General features: G+C 40.8%; 2 protein-coding genes across 3 annotated transcripts in view; both read right to left on the reverse strand.

Annotated features, from left to right (window-relative positions):
- The window catches only part of LOC118453405 (uncharacterized), a 154427-nt gene that overhangs the window by 132984 nt on the left and 776 nt on the right, over positions 1 to 20667 (reverse strand). Inside the window, exons 3-6 of the mRNA XM_087838756.1 lie at positions 20334 to 20597; positions 20009 to 20254; positions 19739 to 19930; positions 19495 to 19584 (exon numbers count right to left, since the gene is read on the reverse strand). Of these exons, the coding sequence (XP_087694882.1) occupies positions 19495 to 19584; positions 19739 to 19930; positions 20009 to 20254; positions 20334 to 20597 (792 nt within the window). The remainder of the gene's footprint in view (positions 1 to 19494; positions 19585 to 19738; positions 19931 to 20008; positions 20255 to 20333; positions 20598 to 20667) is intronic.
- Positions 1135 to 5973, reverse strand: LOC102781622 (myelin-oligodendrocyte glycoprotein-like). Of its 2 annotated transcripts, none has more exons than XM_006808124.2 (3): positions 5763 to 5973; positions 3510 to 3839; positions 1135 to 3271 (listed from the first exon to the last, which is right to left on the reverse strand). In XM_006808124.2, exons 1-3 carry the CDS (start codon positions 5830 to 5832, stop codon positions 3147 to 3149), a joined length of 525 nt encoding a protein of 174 aa, XP_006808187.2. In that variant the 5' UTR covers positions 5833 to 5973; the 3' UTR covers positions 1135 to 3146. The 2 variants fall into 2 exon arrangements, with proteins under 2 accessions (XP_006808187.2, XP_006808186.2); XM_006808123.2 differs by having other exon boundaries at positions 5757 to 5973.

Consider the following 20667-nt stretch of genomic DNA (forward strand, 5'->3'; position numbering starts at 1 on the left):
TATTTTGTTTATTTACCTTTTTTTAACCCGTGTTTAAATTTATCTGGTGATGCTGATGCTTTTATTTAGTGTTGTCATTTTATTAATTTGTAATATAAATCTTACTCTGATGTATTTCTGTGTTCAGAACTTCTGTCAGAGGTTAAAGTCCTTCATAAATACAGCTGGTTTGCTGCTGTTATGATTGTTGCTGCACACAGAATCTCTCTCATTTAAGATTAGATTAAGATGATTGAAGTGAACATCAGAATTCACAGCAGTTTTTACGATTAAGTCCTATTTGTTTTATCTGAGCTGAGCTCCTGATGAATCCTCCTGGGAAACAAACTTCATCAGGAACAAGTGGGACATGGCAGAACATGACATGCGTCACTGCAAACAACGCGAGATGGCTTAGTCCACTCAGATGTCACAGAAGTAAATACAGGTAAAGGGTGCTGATCCACACAGACATCACATCTGTACTTGCTTCCTGAATTGAGAATATAAAGTATATTATGGGGCGATTTGAGGCCAAATTTGTTCCACAGAGGTCAGGGTAACCTTATTAGAAAAGAAGGTAAGCGAGGACAGAGCTCACCTGAAGAGGCCAAATCCACGACACAGACAAACAACAGAGGCAGGCAGAGACACGCTGATGTTAACAGAGTCATTATGGTGCAGGTATAAATGGAGAAAAACTAACGGACACACGCCGACTCATCGGCGTACTTTCGATTAGTTTAACGCCGCCTTCCAATGACATCACTGCCGACAAAATAAGAAAAAAAACAACGTTCTTGTCACAGGTCTGTGCTGTGAGGCAGCATTTTGGCTTATTCGGATAACTTCAGGGTTAACTTTGGGGTTTACTACAAAGGGGTTCACTCCTTACCTGGGTGCATTACCATGGTAACTTATGATGCGCAGGTTTGCAATCACCTCCCGCTGACCAATCAAATCTTCAGAAAAAAGCCTTACTAGGTAATGAACCATGCTCCCAGTGTGGAGCTGCACACTCTTTGTCTTTCTGAGCAGCTAAGAAGTCGAAGAAGTTTTGTTTGAAATTTCTATTCTACAGAGAAGAAAGCTAACAGAGAAACTCATGAGAAACAAACGCCACAGAAAGAGAAACAAAGCAAGTAAGTGATGATTTTTAAACTTTACTTTTATTACTTTAATGCCGAACGTTGCAAACAAGCATTAACAAGTGAACATTCATGCTCCAAACTGCAGCAGCTGGTCATAAATCAATCAACAAATATGAGTAAAAACTTTGTTTTGAACATTTTTCATGTCTCACATGTTCCTGTGTGCAAAGCAAATATGTTTAGATAAAAAATAAATCTATCCACGTGTCATTTCCTGACCCGAAAGAACAAAATACTCCATCGTTTTGTTTTCTGCATCTTTTTGTTGTACTGACACTTCCTCACTGGTCCCTTTATTTAGTCACATTTTATGGAATTTGTTTACTCTGTCGTTTCACCATCATCACTGATGAAGTTACGAACAACTGCAGCGAGTGCTTAGAGCCACTAGACGGATGGATGGATAGAAAATAGTTTGAAAAGCCTTTACTTGCACACACGAGTCACGTTTGACATTAATTGTTATCTAGAAAGAAGAGTTGCATTAACTGGTTACTTACAGGAAAAGGATGGAATCAGAAACTGTGTAGTGTTTGTGATCCTGGCTGTCGACTGTTCTCTAAGCTACACTGACATCACTCCTCGTTTGCTTTGAACTGTTCACAGTTGAACACAGCGTAACTGTAAAACCACAGAGTTGAACTTCCTCTCAGGATGTTCTGCTCTAAATGCTCCGTCACTTTTTGTCTCTGTGACAAACTAAAAATGAGAAAAGGATCAGCTGACATGCGCGAGGTCAGTTTTTATGTTATAGCATGAAAATGTTTTAGTTTTAATTTAGTGTTTTAGTGTCTTCTGCTCCTTATGTAGTGTAGTAAAGTTTCCTTTACGCAGTGGGTTTGTCTTTGGTGTCTGGTCGTTCTGACACTTTAAGCTGAAAAGCTTCACAAAGATCAGAGATTACAGATTCAATTCTCTGAGTAACACATCCATACCTGCTATCATTCTCTATGATAATGAATAAATAATAAAATAAGCTGCTATTGGGGAAAAGACATATTCCAAACATGACAGATGAAAATATTAACCATCCTGTCCTATTATAGCTTTTTCTCAGTTTTGTTTTAAAGTCAACGTCAGAGTTTACTCTGGGTCAGACCACAAGACCTAGAGTAGGGGTGTCAAACATAAGGCACGGGGGCCATAATCTGCCCATCACAGGCCCACTGGGTATCTATGGAAAATGCAGCTTTGCTGCTTTACAGCTGACGACCTCGTCAAAGGTGATTCATACGACACCAAAGTAAATAAACAATAAACAGGCTGTTAAGTTCCTGTTTTTTTCACCATCTAGTACAGAAATTCATTAGAGAAAACTCAGAGGTGCTGGTAAAGTTGCGCTTCTTCTTACACTGAGATGTCAGATTGAATGTGAACTTAAACTAATTTACATGGACAGAAAGAGTTTAATGTGGCCAACGATGTAAAACCAGTTTGACTTCCTGACCCAGAGTCATTCACTAACATCAATGATGTTTTATATTATATATTTTATATTATATTATATATATATTTTATATTATAATGGTAAACAACATGCTGTCATTCAAACAGGGTTCACCGTCACCTTTAAGGTCAGTATTCATTCAGATCTGCCAGTGACAGTGATGGAAGAGCAACACCTCCACCTTTTAAATACATTAAATGGAAAGGCTTTATAATAGGGTGGGCGGTTCTATGTCACTGTGATAGATCTGGATAGATGATGAATATTGAAGCTACACAATATTTTACCTTCATACAATAAAAGATTTCAGTTGTTCAGGTCATTGAAGTACAAATAGAGCAGGTCAAACTTATTATGTCCTAATATTTTTTTCCAGGATTTCTCTCAATTATAGCGATTCGGGTAAACGATGCATCATTTGTCTGGACTCTGTAGTGATGTCATGTAGTGTGACCCAGCAATAAATTAAACAATTGGTTTTTAAACCAGTTGTTTTGTAAGTTTAGTGTTTTGTTAGTTGACACATACTAAACCGTAGAGACATTTGAAACCTGCTGTTCATGAGGATGCTAGTTAAAATCCCGCTTCTGTTGTTCATGTTTTCTGTAGCACACAAAACCAACAACAGCAGCAACAAGAAGCACAGCAGCAGCACTCAGACCGGCGATCAGTCCAACAGATGGTCCTGGCTGACCTGCAGGTGAGAAACAGGTGTGAGGTGTCAGCTGTCAGGTAGGTGATGAGTGAAGAACAGAACAGAATCCATTTCCTCTTCAAACTGCTGTCAGACATTATCTACTGCACTCTGATCACATCACTCAGACCAGCTGCTTTCTACAAAGTCTCATCAACAACATCTTTAGAAACAAACATCAACAACCAGGAAGCAGCTTCACCTCTGATCACACACACACTCAACTCTACTCACTCACCTGGAACAGTCAGGCTGACGGTGTTGATGCTCTCCCATGATCTTGTCTCTTTGTTGAAAATATTACAATTGTACGATCCATCATCAGCAGTCGTCACATTCTTCAGAACCAGAGACACGTCTCCGTTATTCATCTTTCTGTCCTGCAGATCCACCCGGTTCTTAAAAGACGGATGCTGGCCATCTGGATCCAGCCGCTCATCCCGGAAAAAAAGCACATATTCTTCCAGGTCAGCTCTGCTCCACTTCAAACCTTGGATGATTTTGCCTGTCGGAATTCGACATGGTAGAACTACGTCCTGTCCAGGCTCGGCTGTGACGGTGTTCTGGGCTGAAACAGGAAACAACACAGAGCAGAGAGGTTAAAGGTCAAAGTACAACTATTGACTATGTGCACGTTAGCATATGCTACTTCCGGTGCGGAAACTCCTGTGGGGAGCTTTGTTTCCGGTGTCCTATTCACGCCTGGTTTACGGTCCAAAACAAGTTAAGCAAATGAATGAATCAAGCGGCGATTTACACTTCTATAGATGTCTTGGACATTTACCCAATATATCTGTAAATGATGTTCATCGACTTGTCGATAAATTTTCCCCGCGCCTCAGAGCAAAAGAGAAATGGATTCAAATGTTATATTTCTCAGCTGTCCCTCGTTTATCGCGGGTGTTATGTTCTAAAAATAACCAGCGATAGGTGAAATCAAGTAGCCAATTTTATTTTTTGACGGTGCAAAACGTTTCGTGGACATCATGGACACACAGCACTGCACTTCAGAGTCACACTGCCAGCGATCGATGCAGCGATTCTGTACAGCAGAGACGGCACGGAGGAGATCGTCTGCAGCGATCAGGACACAATGTGATGTAAAAAAATAAGCCTGCAAACTTGCACTAAAAAATCTGCGAAACAGTGAGGTGAAAGGTAAACCGCGTTATAGCGAGGGACCGCTGTAATTTTGAAGGTAAGTCACAACATACCCTTCGTACATACTAATGTATAGAAACCGTTACCAGCAATCATTCATTTTTGTGCGGCTTTTTTTCACGGTTTGTTAACATGCTGTGTAGGTGTGTACTTGACGAGCTGATATCGACATAACGGGGAAACATCTGGTTTGACTATTGTTCACCTCTAGTTTGAATGCTGAACATTTGCCTGTTTAAATCATAAGACCAGTCACTATACAGAGATGTGCTTCTGAATGTGGACGATGTGTCTTCTGCTGCAGTTCTGCTTGTGTTGAGTGATGTAAACAACTGATCGATCTAAACTCTTTAAACGTCAAAAATGATCATTAGATTTTTATGACACAACAGTGGTGAGTGTTCCCACCTTCTGCTCTTTGTAACTTAACGCGATCTTTCCGTTTTCGAGTTTTGGACATGATTTTGGAGGATATCTTCGCAGTAGCAATTGACCGCAAAGTAAAGCTACCGGAAATGTACAACCCCACATCCGGTCTCAAACCAGGAAGTTAGCATTTTCTCGTGCACAGGGTCAATTCACTTCTACATTAGCTAATCAGAGAGAGACCAGTGAACTCCGCTGAAACAAATAAGAGGAAAAACAACCCCCTAAACTTCTTGTACTTTATTTTAGAAGAAAGTCGCCAAACCTTTGAAGCTGTAAGTCAGATCAGACTCCTGTTATATACAAGCAGTTTTCTCTTGGTAGTCTGGCTTCCTCCCACAGTCCAGACACATGCAGTTACTTGCATAATAAGTATTAAATCATAGATATTAAAGACATTTTTTAAGACACAGGAGAATCTGATGATCTGGCTCTTTGGGAAAGAGGAAGAAATAAGTAGATGTGGGCGAAGTTTCAGTTCTCAGTGAAGGAGATCATTGCGGTAACGCTCACTAGGAAGCACAGAGGATGGACCTGATTTATTTGTGTGAAAGGAGTGGGTATGATAACATCACCTGTGGCTGCTGTGGACGTGGAAGTAGAACAGAAGCCACTTGACCTTACAGTTGGGCACTACGTGAAAGTTTTCCAACCGACATCCGTCCTTCGCTTCGTGACGTCTGTCATGGCGGGCAGGGTGAAGCGATTATGACCGGAGGCTTTCTGTTTGTTTGTGGGAACGAAGCTCGGGCCTCGGAGGTTTCGCCGTGTCCTGAGGCAGCTTGTATGTTTCTATTTTATTTTATTTTTTTAATACGTGACAGTTGTTGACAGTAAACAACAGGAATGTTCGCTGTTGTGTAACGGAAGAGAAAGCGGAAGCTGGAGGAGAGCTCACCTTCACCTTCAGCGAAAAGCACGACGAAGAGGAACAGCAGAGCCCAGCAGAGAGACGGGAGTGTTAGTGAAGCCATTCCCGTTTATCCCGGTACATCCCAAACACTAACACGGTCTATGGATTCAATAATGTTCCACTTTAACAATGGAGGAAACCCGGAGACGCGACCACTGAGCGATACTGTTGGTCCGGAAATGCACCGTTGGTCCAACAGTGTTTCCGGTGTTCCTGAGTGGGTGTTTTTTTTTTTTTTGTAAGTGTTTTTTTTTGTTTTGTAAGTGTAAAAATGTTTATCAATACAAATATTCTGCAGTCGAAATGTATATTTATAAAGGATTTATATGTAAAATAATCTGCAATGTCATATACGGTGGATCAGTGAGTGTGCATCCATATGCGCATGCGTTCACGTGCCACGCCTTTAAATTTCCCCTGCTTTTATTTTGACAGGATCCACCACGATTCCTGTTCTAGAGAATGTGTCGTGGAATTTTTATTTTTCACACTAAAACAAAAACCCAACAGGATATTTTCTGTGAGTTGACAGAAACTTTCTCTCCTTCTGTAATTTTAAACATTTATTTCTTACAATTTAAATCATGCTGACACATTTCTTTCATTTACCACAACAGAATTTCTTTATCGTGCAGTAAAAAAATAAGAGGTATTGTTCACATTGCTCTCTGTCTAGTTAACTTAGACCAAAACTTCTGGTCTCACCCCTGGCATCGTTGCCCACCTCTCAATTTTAAATACACGTAGACATTGAGGGCTATCAGGAGGGGCTATGCGCTTACCTGCTGCTCTCTCTCGCAGGTAGCTCCATGTCCTCCTGGGGTTTAAATGCACCTTAGAACACACATGTGTCACACGGTGGAAATTTGTGTTTTTATGTTTTATCAATCTGTGTATTGGTACATGGTGTTGATTTTGTTTGCATGATTTTATTGTGATATTTATATTGCACGTTTGTTTATTGATATTTATATTGCATGGTTTTATCCTCATATTTATATTATGTGTGTTAGTGTTGATTGTACAATATTCTTTTTATTCCACTGTGGATTAAGCGGACAATTGCAGGCACCTGTGAGGTGGGGGCGTTCCCCGAGGTGGCCTATCAGCCGCCAAACTGACTTAGGGGAGATGGTGAGCGCAAAGACGGGAGGAGAGACACACGAAAAGTGAAGAGCTGGAAACAAAACGTGTGCAAGCCAGCATATATAAAGAAGGACCTCCGGCCTGACTGTGGGGCGCCACGAGACATTCGGCGATCCAGTCCCGACGGACAGAATAGTGGGAGGCGATGCGTGAAATCCACGGTCTTCTGCTGACGAGATTCCCCATCCCGGAAGAGGAGTTCCTCTCCTGTCTCTTCCAGCTAAGGAGCATTTGCCCGCGTGTGGCTGGACGGTGGGAATATAGGACTCTGGGGGGAGTTTTTAGCATATGAAAAACATTCATTTAGCTTTGTTTTTTTTTTTAGTCTATAATTATTTCTGCCGGCAGGGTTTTTAGCGGGTTGCAAACACTATTTTTATTGTATAGCGGGGATTTTAGTTTGTATTTGTGATTCTGGCTGTGTTTTATCCTGAAAATAAATGGTGTGTTTGAAGCCAGCTAAGTTTGTGCTCTGAGCGGTGACCCACTCACTCCCCTTTTCGCTTGTATGTATACAGACGTGGTGGTGAAGATTTAGGTCCACCAGTCTTAGCGGCTACACATGCATCAACACTACATACGAGCGGGAGGAGGGAGGTTTGGAGTCTTCACACACCCCCGTTCTCTGTTGCCTGTTGGGGCCGGGGGGGCTAGGAGGAGAAGTTGGCCGTCCGATTGGGGTCTGGAATGTGGGGCCTCCCTGCTGCTGCGGAGTCGGGGCGGTCTGCTTCTCCCCACCCCAGAGAAAAAGGTAACACCACCTGGGTCTGGGTGCAGTTCTCCCCTCCAGGGGCAAGGGTACCTAGACCTGGGGCTTAGGGTACAGAGTATAGCTTTGTGACTCTGGCACAGTTGGCTGCCGGTGGAGCTCACGGGCACGTCACTGCTGAGTGACCCCTCATCTGGGACTCTCCTCAGCTCTTTCTGGGACAGTGGGGCAGCTGCCCCTCTGTTGGTCTTCCTTGGTCTCTTGTGTTCTGGGGGCCTCTGGATGTCTGGAGTCTTTATCTCCTCCATACCTGCTTCATGCCCTGGAGGACGGGGCTGTGGCTCCCCCCCCCCCCCCCCCCCACACCCCACCCCCCCACACCCTCTAGCAGATCATTACATGAAGGAACCTTTTAAAAACAAGCGCGTTCATGCTCACAGGTGTACACACGGGTGATCACACACACAAACTACACCCTTTTTGGCTCCTACCTCAAAGCACACTGTGCTGTCGATCTTACGTGCTGCACAATAATGTTTAATATTTAGTATTTACTGTTATATTCCCATATATCATCGTGATGTTGTTTATTATGTTGCTCTTTTCTTCTGCTTGTTTTCTCTTATTTCTTTCTCAACAGGTGATCCAGGTGATTGATATATGTATTTTTTTGTCTGTTTGTTTTTGTCCTTTATCACTGTTCCTCTTCCCCGCTGTTTTTCTTTCCCTTCCTCTCTTTCTTTCCCCCAGTCATGTCTGTCCCGTGTGTAGCAAGTGAAAATAAAATAAAATAAACAATAAAAGGTAAATGAAATAGACCAATACGGCAAGGCTGGGATGGTCCATTTGGTAAAGTAAATCCGTTGGGCATCTTTCTTTGTCTTTAGACAATAATTCTGATGGCATAGGAGCCAAACGGGAAGGGCAAAAAAAAGAAAAGAAAAAGAAACTGCTGTTTTCTTACACTAAAATATCTCAGGGATTAGTTAAAACATCTTTACACTGACAAAAAGAGGAGCTTGACTAGTCTGACCCACTGAAGTCCTTTATCCATTGGGATACTACCTACTCCAGGATTTCTCTGTAGCCAATCCACAAATAGTTGAAACATATAAACTGCCTATTTTAAAACACCAAATATCCCCTAAACTATCATCCTAAAACACTTTAATATCATTTTAAGTCATCTTACTACATCATCCTTAAAGACCTACGGCTTACAGCTATGTGTGATGACTCCTGCATCTATTATCTATCTAATCAGGCACAACATAGACAGAGGCAACATGACAAAGATTCTCATGCCAGTGATTGTCTGAAAGGTGGGCTACAGAGAGAGGCAATAATAGTAAGACTAACAGCATTAATAATATATACATATGACTGAATTCTTGCTTCTAATGACAGTTTGATCCCAGAGGACATGTTTATAGGAAAAGATACATTTTCATAGGCTGAATTTATCATAACTATTTTATGACCCTGAAAAATTAAATCCTTCTGTTTGGTTCTGATGACTGATGACACTATAATTCACATTTTAAATTAAAATAAATAAATAACAGGTTGGGAGTTTCGGTTTCGTTTCAAGGTGGCAATGATTCCATAAATTCAGGGGCACTGCCATCGGGCGAGAGACGAGGTACCCCAGCGAGTCACAGGGCAAAGAGACGGGCTACCATTCACACTTAGTGATTCAGGCTGTGGGAGGAACCCACACAGGCCCCGGCCAGATGGAGGACTCAAACCCAGGACCTTTGTGATATTTATTTAGTTTTAAAAATGGTCTTCAGTTAACTGTTCCTGATACGAAGACATGAAAATGCAATTAGGTCCATATGTTTTTGTAAAATGTCTCTGTACAGCACCACAGTGGATCATAATATAATAATAATCATACAGCAACACTGTGATGATACAGTTCTCTGTTCTCAGGGGGGATAAAGTAACTGGACGACTGACTGACAGCAGTTTCATTATAACTTTGTTTTGTTTTTCTGATGATGTCTCTGAGGGCCTTACGTTTAAAATTACAGTCAAACGTTATAAAATGCAAACACACTGAATCAGCTTCAGATATCATGGCTGCTTCATAAATGCTGAGGGAACAATCGTCACCTGGTCATGAAGCTGCTGTCAGTCGTCCCATTACTCCTCAGCCTCTGCAGGAGATGTGTATGAAAGTGGCTGCACTTCACTTACACTTTGATTGTTTGACTGAAATCTCACTTTGGTGAGCAGAGGCGAAACTACAGTGACTGCAACTTATTTTATCATTTAGTTATAGCTGACTCGTGTATGTGAGCAAGTGTCTGGTTACATAAACTCAGAAAAGAGTTACAGCTCAAACATGGCCGTCATCGCTGCCATGTTTGAGCTGTAACTAAAAATGACACACCTGATGATGATGATGATGAAGAAAGTGATGGTGAGATGGTCTGAGGCTCATGTCTCCTGCAGTCGATGGTTTGTCTGTTGTTTAGGTTCAAGCTCAGGAGAACCCAGGATTAAGATGTCAGTGAATAGACTAGAAAAGCAGAGTAAAAGTACTCAGTTACAGTAACTGAGTAAAATTACAATATTACATTTAAGATAAATTAAATATTTTTCTCTTAATAAAATAAAAGAGAAAATGTGATTTCATTGGAGTTTTAGTCAAAGAGGAATAAACAGAAATTAAATGTTTCTGATTTTTCATTTTCCTGTTTTTGATCCGGTGTCACTGAAGTCAAATCCATTCATAAAAATGAGTGAAGTCCGTCAAAAGGAGCAGTGATCACTGGTCTAAATTAACTAAAAGATGGTTTTTAACCAAACTGCTTTAGATCCATGGCCTGTTGTCACAGACGTGTTACTTCCCCTTATATGATTGGCAACCCTGTGAGGAAACGCCTGCAACTTCTTTTTTCTGTCCCCAGAAAAAGAAAGATTGAGCTCCTTTAGTTTCTGTTTAAACCACAAACGGCTCAACCACAAACACTAACGGTCACTTTGTGCAGCACAAAAACATTAAAGGCAGTTATAGTCGACTAAATGGATGAAAATGTTAAATGTCGTATTTCAGACTCTCAGCTGTGTTGATATAATGAGTGAATGATTTGATCTTTTCACTGCCTGCTGTGTTTCCTCGACTCCTGAGCAAAGATAAAGAGTCAGTTCAGACCTGCAGTTGGTCCTCGTGGTGTTTTGAACTTGAATTCAGCCTGATTTGTTTTTCATGTCTTCTCCTCCATCATCAGTTATCAGGAGAGCAGACAGTCAAAGTACAAGAATTCAAACAAACACAGAGACTCTACTTACAGAGCAGACACAGCACAGATGTTTCCTTCATCGTCCTTCTCACTCATTTGAGCTTTTTTTCATTTCTGTCACTGACACCAAGCAAAGCCCGCCCTCTTCCTCTGAGCACCAGCTTTCTATTGGTTCAAACACAGTGAGGTGTCAGTGTGTCTGTGTGTGTGTGTGACGCTGCTGTTATGGAGCTGAACTGGAACCATTCAGACACTGAGGCCCTCTGAACACATTTTAATTACAGCTGTGCAGAGACACACTGATGACTGACTGGAACACTATCATTCACATTTTACATTAACACCATCCTCACACATGGTTTATATATGGCCACTAGAGGGAGATGTTGGACTTTAAACACTAACATGGAAACAAGCAAATCATCAGTGAAACTTTAACAGGTTTCTATTGCTAATATTTTGAACCATTGGCTGATATTTTAGAGGCTCAGTTTCACTTTAGTTTTATTATCATTCTATTGTTACTACTGACATCTGGTGTTTGAGAAGAGAGAAATAAAAACTCTGCAGCATCAAACACAAACATCATGAAGGTTTTCTGCGGCCACTGAATGATGCTCTGTGGTTGTAGTTTAATGTTTTTTCTTTGCTTTCTGCATTAAAGCTGTGTGTGTGTTAGCAACAATCACACTAGTCAGATTTTTCATGTGACAGTTTTTTGAAACCTACAGAAGCACATAAAGAAAACCAGTGAAACCAGTGAAACCAGATCACTGACAGGGAAACAAGAGCCAACAATCACAAACATACTACAACAATTCCAACCAGTTACCGAGGACATGGGACATAGTAACATAACAAAATTTTGCATTTGAGTCGTTTGAGTCTAGAAAGTGAAAAAAACAACAACATAAAAAATATAAAATGTATAAAGAAATCTTCAAACATGTGGATGTCCTCTGGTCTGAGGTGCTGTGTGGACCAGTTAGAAACCAGCAGCTGGACGTCAGTGGTTGGACTGGTGGACTACTTCAGTGAAGAGTAGACGACGTCTGGCTCTGGTTTAAAGTCTGAACACAAACACACACAGTTCAAACAACAGGAAACATGATTACAAGCTTTGTAGTTCAATCAAGACCTCCAATCTGCACCTCTCTGCATCACACACACTCCCAGTTCAGACATTACTGGGAACCAGTTCAGATACAAATCACACTTTAGGTGCCTGTTTGATTCACAAAACTGAGCCTGGAGCCCACAGAGCTGCAACAATTTGTTAAGCAAGTGCATTAAGTCACATTTTAAAAGATGAATGATTTGCTGCTTCGCTCTCATATTTAAGCAAAGTTTCCATCTTATTATTGGAGAATTTTATTTTTTTGTGAAAATGACGCCACATATTATGACTTTGTATCAAGGGCTTCCCATCAGGATGCACAAAGAGGGTGAGAGTATGACGTCAGACCTCTACAGCATCTACCCTGCTCCATACTTTCTTCTCATATCACTGCGCCCAGCAACACATTCATCAGATTTGCAGTTGACTCACGGTGATGGTGTAATTTCTGGGGACAATGAGTCTACCCAGCGACTGTCTCAGTGGTTCAAAGACAACAACTTGGTCCCGAAAATGTCCAGGACACGAGACAGGACCATTGACTTCACTGTGATTAAGCACTTAATTATCAGCAGGAACTGTGTGGAAAAGGTCACAGACGTCCAGTTTCTGGGATTTTACAACAACAAGAGCCTGAACGTGTGGTTAAGAAGGCAAAGCAGAGATTTAACTTCTTCTTCAGGGTCCTCGTGAAGAATATTATCCCCTGAGACTCTTTAGTTTTTCTTTTGTTCTTTCTTTCCTCGACCCAGCATGGATCAGATTGCTTAGAACTCTGGCTTAGCAGGTGCTAAAAACAGAATAAAACGGTACCAGGGACTTCCACCAAATGAAAAACCCAATGGACGGAGTCATGTCGAGGTGACCTGAGTAGGTCCTAGTGGATAAGGGCTATTGGTGTCCTTCTACCCTTGTAGGAGCCATATGAGTTGTTCCTTTTTTGACTAAGTGGGTTGGTTTAAATGGACTCACTGGTGGTGTACGGGTGTGGGGCGTGTGTCATGGGTGTGGTAGATGATAAATATGGTTGCACTCACCTGTTCACAGCACCTGATGTTGATGAGCAGAAAGGTAGGGTGAGCGTGAGGCAAAACTTTCTGTTGACCGCAGCTTGAATTATTTTCATGTATTTGACTGTAACTTGATGGTTTTTGTATATTTGTGCACTAATTGATGCCATAGGCCAATGCTGTAATTTAGCATTGTAATTAATAATAATAATAATAATAATAATAATAATAATAATAATGGATTGCATTTATATAGCGCTTTTCGGGGCCCTCAAAGCGCTTTACAATTCCACTATTCATTCACTCTCACATTCACACACTGGTGGAGGCAGCTACAGTTGTAGCCACAGCTGCCCTGGGGCAGACTGACAGAAGCGAGGCTGCCATATTGCGCCATCGGCCCCTCTGGCCATCACCAGCAGGTGAAGTGTCTTGCCCAAGGACACAACGACCAAGACTGTCCGAGCCGGGGCTCGAACCGGCAACCTTCCGGTTACAAGACGAACTGCCAACTCTTTGAGCCATGATCGCCCGTTTAGTGCAGTTATTTATTTGTGCAGTCTGTGCATTTGTTTAATAGTTAATCCCATGTGCTGATTTGTATATTGGACAGTTGCATGTGGAATAAAAGGAGCAAATGGTACAGAAGGGTATTTTATGTGTTTATTGTTGTGCGTCATCTGTGTCCTCGTGTTTAGCCTGCCGCGGCCATAGGTTGGAGGAACCACAACAACCCTTTTTATTCCCGTGCATGTGGACATTATATGTGCTTTATGGGGCTGTGGAATTTGGATAACTTGTGAGTTTATAGAACAAGTGTTTTTCTTTGTAAACTTCTTCAGTAGTTGTCATGACTATTGTGATGATCATTGCACAGTTGAGTGGTGGAGTACTTTAATGACTGATGGGGGTTTCAGTTTTTTTCTCCTCTTAACACCTGTGCTGTGAACCAATGACTGATCGGATAGAACTATGAAGTGTTTCTGTGAAAAACAAAGGTGCCATCAACCGAGCTGCAAACTTTGCTCAAGACTTCACCGCAGAGATTGTTTGACAAGAAACCATCTCAGCAACAAGTTACAGCACTTCCACGCTCCACAAAGTTTAGCTGTGAGACATCGATGAAATAAACAAAACTTTTAACCCACAGAGCTCATCAACTTATGTCTCTCTTCTCTCCACCTCAACAGGCTGAGCTGTGAGACTTACAAACAGGAACCAGCAGAGTCTGAAACCTGTCTGTGCAGCTTTGGATGATTCACAGTTTTCAATATTTTAATCTGCCTTGGTGCAGCACCTCATCCTCACTGTGAAAGAAGCAGCTTTAGTTACGTAAAAACCTCTTATTAGAGTTCATCTTTAAACATTGTTTTCAGAGCTCAATTACTATGAACACAGAGGTAGAAGTTCCACCAGGTCATGAGATCACATGGAGTCATCTTCCTCCTGATCCCAAGGTTTCATCCCCTGTCCAGCACCCTGGCACAGACGTGTCCAGGAAAGCTCCAGGGGAACATTAGCACTCTAATGTTTAGCTCTAAAAAATACCTGACTGTAGAAGTGAAGAAGAGCAGCTTTACCTCTCGTGTCTGATCGCTTTTTCTTGTCTTTGATGATTGTTCCATAAGTGACGTCTTCAGTTCTCACTGCAGCTGCATCTGTCTCTGCACAGTAAAACACAAACAGTCACACTGTCACTGCAGACAGAACAGCTGAAACATTACAGCTATGACAAAACGTAATCTGTAATGTCACAGAAACACACACTGGTGTGTGTGTGTCTGTGACTGCCACACACCTTTATCTTTGGATCAATAACTTGCTGTCAACACCCACAGTGGGTCAGAGTGGGCCGACGCAGCTCTCAGCCTCAACATTGGATCCTCACAGAGCTGTGTGCTGAGCCCCTGCTCTATAATCTGATGAACCCTGATGACACCACAGTGTCCAGGACAAACCACCTGATCACTGACTGACCACGAGGAGAGGGTCAGGACTTCCTGTTTCTGCAAGTTTACTTCAAGCAGAAATGACCCAGGGTCTAAACATGGATTGGGGAAAGACATCACAGCAGAGACTTTCCTGAGGGTCCTCAAGAAGATCCCCATACTGTTGCTCCACACGTTAGTGTATTGCTTCTGTGTGTGGTTTTGCTGTTGCACAGAAAAAGGAGCTCCACAGGGTTACTGGATGGCTTCTCCCAACTCTGGAGGACCTACATAGTTCCTGCTGCCTCAAAACGTCTAATATCATCATCATGGCTTCATTGGACTGTGCTCATGTTTGAACTGTTACCATCAGGAAGACAGAACGATTAAAACAAGGACAAACAGACTGGAAAACAGTTTTTATTGCAGAGCTGTGTCACCAATCAATGCTGACATGAATGAGCTCTGTGCACTAAGGAGCTGTGCAGTTTGGGAGAACATAGAAAGGTTGCTTTAGTCTTTGTTCATTAGTTTTTATCCATTATATAGTTTACAGTTTTTAAATAGTTTCCCTGATGCTGAGGTTGCACTTGTGTTCGAGGAGGATGGGGGAGTATTTGGGGTTTCACTGTTTTTTCTCCTCTCTGCACCTCTGCTGTGAACCACAAACACCTTCTTGCACTTTTATTAACAGAAGCAGTTTGTGCTGCAGCTGGTATCAGACTAATGCTGTGCTCCAGACACGTCACAGCCAAAAGAGAGAAAAATAAAGGATTTATTTTGGTTCTTAGAGCCGTAAGTAGCAAACAGCACAATACTGACTTATTTGTCCTCATAAAACACTTTAATGAATAGAGCCTGGTCACTGCTCTGTGTTTGGATTATTTAGTGAGTCACAAATACACAGACGGGACAGGACAGATTTAAAGTTTACACTTTTACTGCTGTTTACACTCAGTGCTGCCATCTTGGATTGCTAACAGGGGAAGTTGGTGCTCCAACTTTCTGGGTGGGAAATTTAAGTTGAGCTTCATGTTCATGTGAATTCATCCTCGGTGTGAAAGAAGCAGCTTTAGTTATGTGGAAACTTCTCATCAGAGTTTCATCACTAAATATTTTGTGTTCAGACAAAGAAGATGATGTTTAATCACTGCAGCGCTTACTGTGTGTAAACAGTATTTGTAATGAAGCATCACACACACAGTAAGTTTGGATTTTTTATAAACTGCTCGTCACAGTTTGCTGTGAGCCAATCAGTGAAAGGATAGGTTTGTGAGGTGTCTGCGCTAAAAGCAAAGCCGCCATCTTCTTTCAGTGCAGACTGACACACTAACCACAAGCAAGAAAGGCGACATGTTCTCATCAGTGTTGTCAGACTCACACCATAACACCTTTACTGATAAAGCACTTTAACATAAACCAGGGTTCACAAAGTGCTGTTCATGTACAAAAAGCATGAACAGAAAATAAAACACTGTTTGGTCTGTTCAGCCTTTTTTTATAGGACTCATATTAACAACTAAGTCATCCTTTTAACAACCTGTGTGTGAGCTGCAGCTGAAGTTGTGCGACCTCTGAAGCTCAAACACAGAAGGATAAAAACCACGTGAACATCATCAGGACATTTTTATCCAGAAGTGAAGAAGAGCAGCTTTACCTCTCGTCTGTGATCGTTTGTTCTTGTCTTTGATGAATTTTCCATAAGTGACGTCTTCAGTTCTCACTGCTGAGTAAACTGCAGCTGGATCAGTGTCTGCACAGTAAAACACACACAGAGGACGTCACTGCAGACAGAGCAGCTGAGAACAGACATGAAACTGCTGCCACTCACAAATCTTTATATGAAACACTCAGAGTGTTTTCAGTTACACTGTTCCAAAAAATAGTAATGTCAAAGTATCTTACTGTATATTTCAGTTTTGTACTGTCTTTCTAGAATATCATGAAATTTACATAAGTAGACTGATTTTACACGTCAAAGGTAAAATAACATAACATCACTGTAAATATAGCAAAACACAGTTTACTTATAAATATAAATATATTTTTTGTACATGTGCATATTTAGATCAGAAATGTATCATAACTCCACAAATATTTGTCTGTTATGTGAGAGAATGATCTGTTAAATCCAAATGTAACACTATGGAAAAATATATAAAATGATCGAAAATTAATGAGAATAATCAATAATTAAAGGAGTATTTGAATTATAATTGTGCTGAAAATTTCATGTCATCTAGGTCTGATTCAATAATTCAGAGGTAACAAGTGAAAATATGATTAATAGGAATAAAAACTAAAAATAAAACATATAAAACATTGCACGGCCACGCTGTGCTAATTATATATATTTTAAAAAATAAATGTAGAGGTAGGAATTGCAATTAATATAAATCTCAAAATATTCACAACATTCCTGAACAGAAATAGGCCTCTGCACCTGGGGTGAGGGTGTGGTCATGAAAACAATGTGACATGCCATTGGATGTTGGGACACATAATAACATGACGCTAAGCATCGGCCAATGAATGTGAACTAACAACCACAAGGTCGTGGGTATGGCTGCACTGTAGGAAAACATCCTAATATAAAAGTATTTTACTGCATTTTACAGTTTTGTTCTGTTCCTCTAGAATATCATTAAAGTTACGTAAATAGACTGATTTCACATTTCAAATGTAAATTAACGTTAAATCACTGTAATGTAACGAAACATAATTTTCATGATTATTAAATGTATTAAATGTATCTGTCTGTACATAATATGCATATTTAGATTGTTAAAATACATTCACAAATGTATCAGGATTTCACAAATATCTGTCCGTTATTTGAAAGATTGAACTGTTGAATTCAAATGTAATGCCTATAAGCTTGTGTTACATCACATAAGTATTGTTATCATTGCTATTTAGGGCGATCGTGGCTCAAGAGTTGGCAGTTCGCCTTGTGATCAGAAGGTTGCCGGTTCGAGCCCCAGCTCGGACACTCTCCGTCGTTGTGTCCGTGGTCGAGACTCTTCACCTACTGGTGATGGCCAGAGGGGCCGATGGTGCGATATGGCAGCCTCGCCTCTGTCAGTCTGTCCCAGGGCATACAATCCATTATTATTTAAACCAACTGTTGACTGTATGTTTCTGTACATTTACATATTAGGATTCATATTGCCACATTCATTGACCTTGTTTATAGGTAATTTCATTGTTTGATCACGTTAAAATGTTCCTAATTTAATGTCTAAAAGCACTTGGAAAAGGCAGAATCCCATGTAAAGTTAGCGCAACAAACTCTATTTTCATTACTGAAAATAACTGTATTTTCATGAGAAAGTTATTTTCTGTTATTTTACGGTAGTATTTTGGCGCCCCAGCTGCCAGAATAATACCGTTTTTTTAAGATATTTTTTTGTAACAGTGTACTGCTCAGGTTATTCCAAAAGTTTAAAATAGTTCAACATGCAGTCAAATGCGAGATAGACCTGATAAAGGAGGAACTGAATGACAGACATGTCAGCTGATCAAAATCACAGGACGTCAAACAAACTGTTAAATTATTGACTTTATAAAAGGTAAATTCAGAATTTAGATAGTGAGCCAGAAGGGATTTAATATGCTGGTGTCATAAATATGAAAGAGTAAATCTTAAAAGGAAAATTATGAACAATACTGCAGGAAATTAGTTTACAATAATAGAAAATTTACAATAATAATTAAGTATTTCATATTTAGTAAATATGATAACAGTCTCTGACCTGTGTGAGTTTACAGAAATACTCTTACAAATAACTCACACGTTTCTTCCTCTATTTAAAATTCACACCTCTGTGTTCAAACACCTGCAGATGAAGCTCTTATTGTTTCTTTCTCAGAAACAGTCACACACTCGTTAGTGTTAACCACAGACGACAAACTCACAGTTCAGCACACACAGAACTTAACATGGTGTGAAAATCTACAGACAGACTAATATTCATGTGTTGTACATGAGGTGATTGTTGTTAAAACGGACCTGTTTAAATGTTATTAAGGCTTAAAGTCTGCATAATTAGGCCTATTTGTCTGTTTGAGTCCCTGAACTGCACCTCTGCTGACTGACATTCTAGGATCTTATTTGGATGTTACTGAGCACTAATTAGCAGCTATCAGTGCCTTTCTGTTTGTCTCATACAGTCTATGGAGAAGCTTGATAACCAAGCTCGCTAACATTAGCTGATAGCTGATAAATAGAGTCTCTCCTGGCTATAAAAGCTAACATGATGCTGTTAAAAATGCTAACTTTTAGTTTCTGAAACCAGTTGATGAAGTCATTCTGGTGTTTTTCATCTTTGATATACAGTCTTGTAAGTTCACTGACCAACATCTTTACTACAATCACACGTCACAGAAACTGTCACTCAAACAGCATCAATATTGCTCTTAGAGCACTGTGTTGTAGTTTTCCACTCAGCATTTCTCTGTACTCTTAGAAAATATCCAAATTTCAAGTGATACCGTTTTATAAACACAGTTTTCTCCACACTGGAAACCCACATCACCCACCAAACATCCCTCATTATTACCTCTGCTGTGTTTCACAGGCTGCTGTCTGCGATGTGATATTTTGACATCACTGTATGTGACGTCTTCTCCTGCAGCTTTGCCTTGATCTGCTGAAATTTAATTTAACAGTAATACCATTTATTGTATGAGAAACTAAACGTTACTTGCACAGAAACACAATATAAACACTAAAACGTAATCATAGTAAATGTTTAGATTATTCAACAAATCAAATTACTCGCATGAAAGATCAGAAAGTCTCACCTTCAGGTTTTCTGTGATTACAGTGTCTCACCAGCAGAACCAGTAACACCAGCAGCACCACAACACAGACTGACCCAACGGAGATTAATACATGAAGAAGAACAGAAGAACCAGGGCGAGTAGCTGATGTAGGGATAGAGGTGGATGTAGATACAGGTGTGGGAGTAGATGGAGATGTGGTTGTAGGTTTCCCTTAAATAGACAAACAATAATCATTAGTTTATTGTGAATGTTGAAAGCTGCAGAAACACAGACAGGTGAGTGTGTCACCTGTGACAGTGATCCAGCTGGATGGAGACTCTCCATGACCGCTGATGTCACACTTGTAGAGGCCTTCATCAGACCTGGAAACATGCTGGATGGTCATGTGACCTGTAGGCTGCTTCCTGATGAGAGAGCCATCTTTATAGAAAGCAGCTGGGAGGTTGGAGGGAGTGGTCTTTGTTTTACAGAGCAGAGTGACGTCATCTCCCTCCATCACAGGGAGGACAGGACTCTGCAGGATCACTGATCCACCTCAACACAGAGACAAACTACAGCATTTCATCCATTTACACACAGCTTCATCAACACTAACTCCACACACTCAGCTTACCAGTGACTGTCAGGTTAACCATGTTACTGATGGGACCCTCTCTGGACTCACACCAGTAAACTCCACTGTCATGAGGTATCATCATAGTGATATTACAGGAAGAACCAGCTGGTTGTCCAAACCCATCTCCACACTGAGTCCTCTGTCTTTTGCTTGTGTTTCTCCTCAGAGTCCATCCAGCAGAGCTGTCGTCCTCCTCACAGCTCAGAGACACAAAGTCTCCTTCAAAGAACTGAGAGCTGCTGGGACTCACAGTCAGACGAGCTGTGAGGGTTAAAATGAAAAACTGATGATCACGTCTTTGAGATCTTTACTGAAAGTTTTAATCCAAATG

The sequence above is a fragment of the Neolamprologus brichardi genome, chromosome 3 (genome assembly GCF_056152115.1).
Source record: "Neolamprologus brichardi isolate AB-2024 chromosome 3, ASM5615211v1, whole genome shotgun sequence".
Taxonomy (NCBI): Eukaryota; Metazoa; Chordata; class Actinopteri; order Cichliformes; family Cichlidae; genus Neolamprologus; species Neolamprologus brichardi.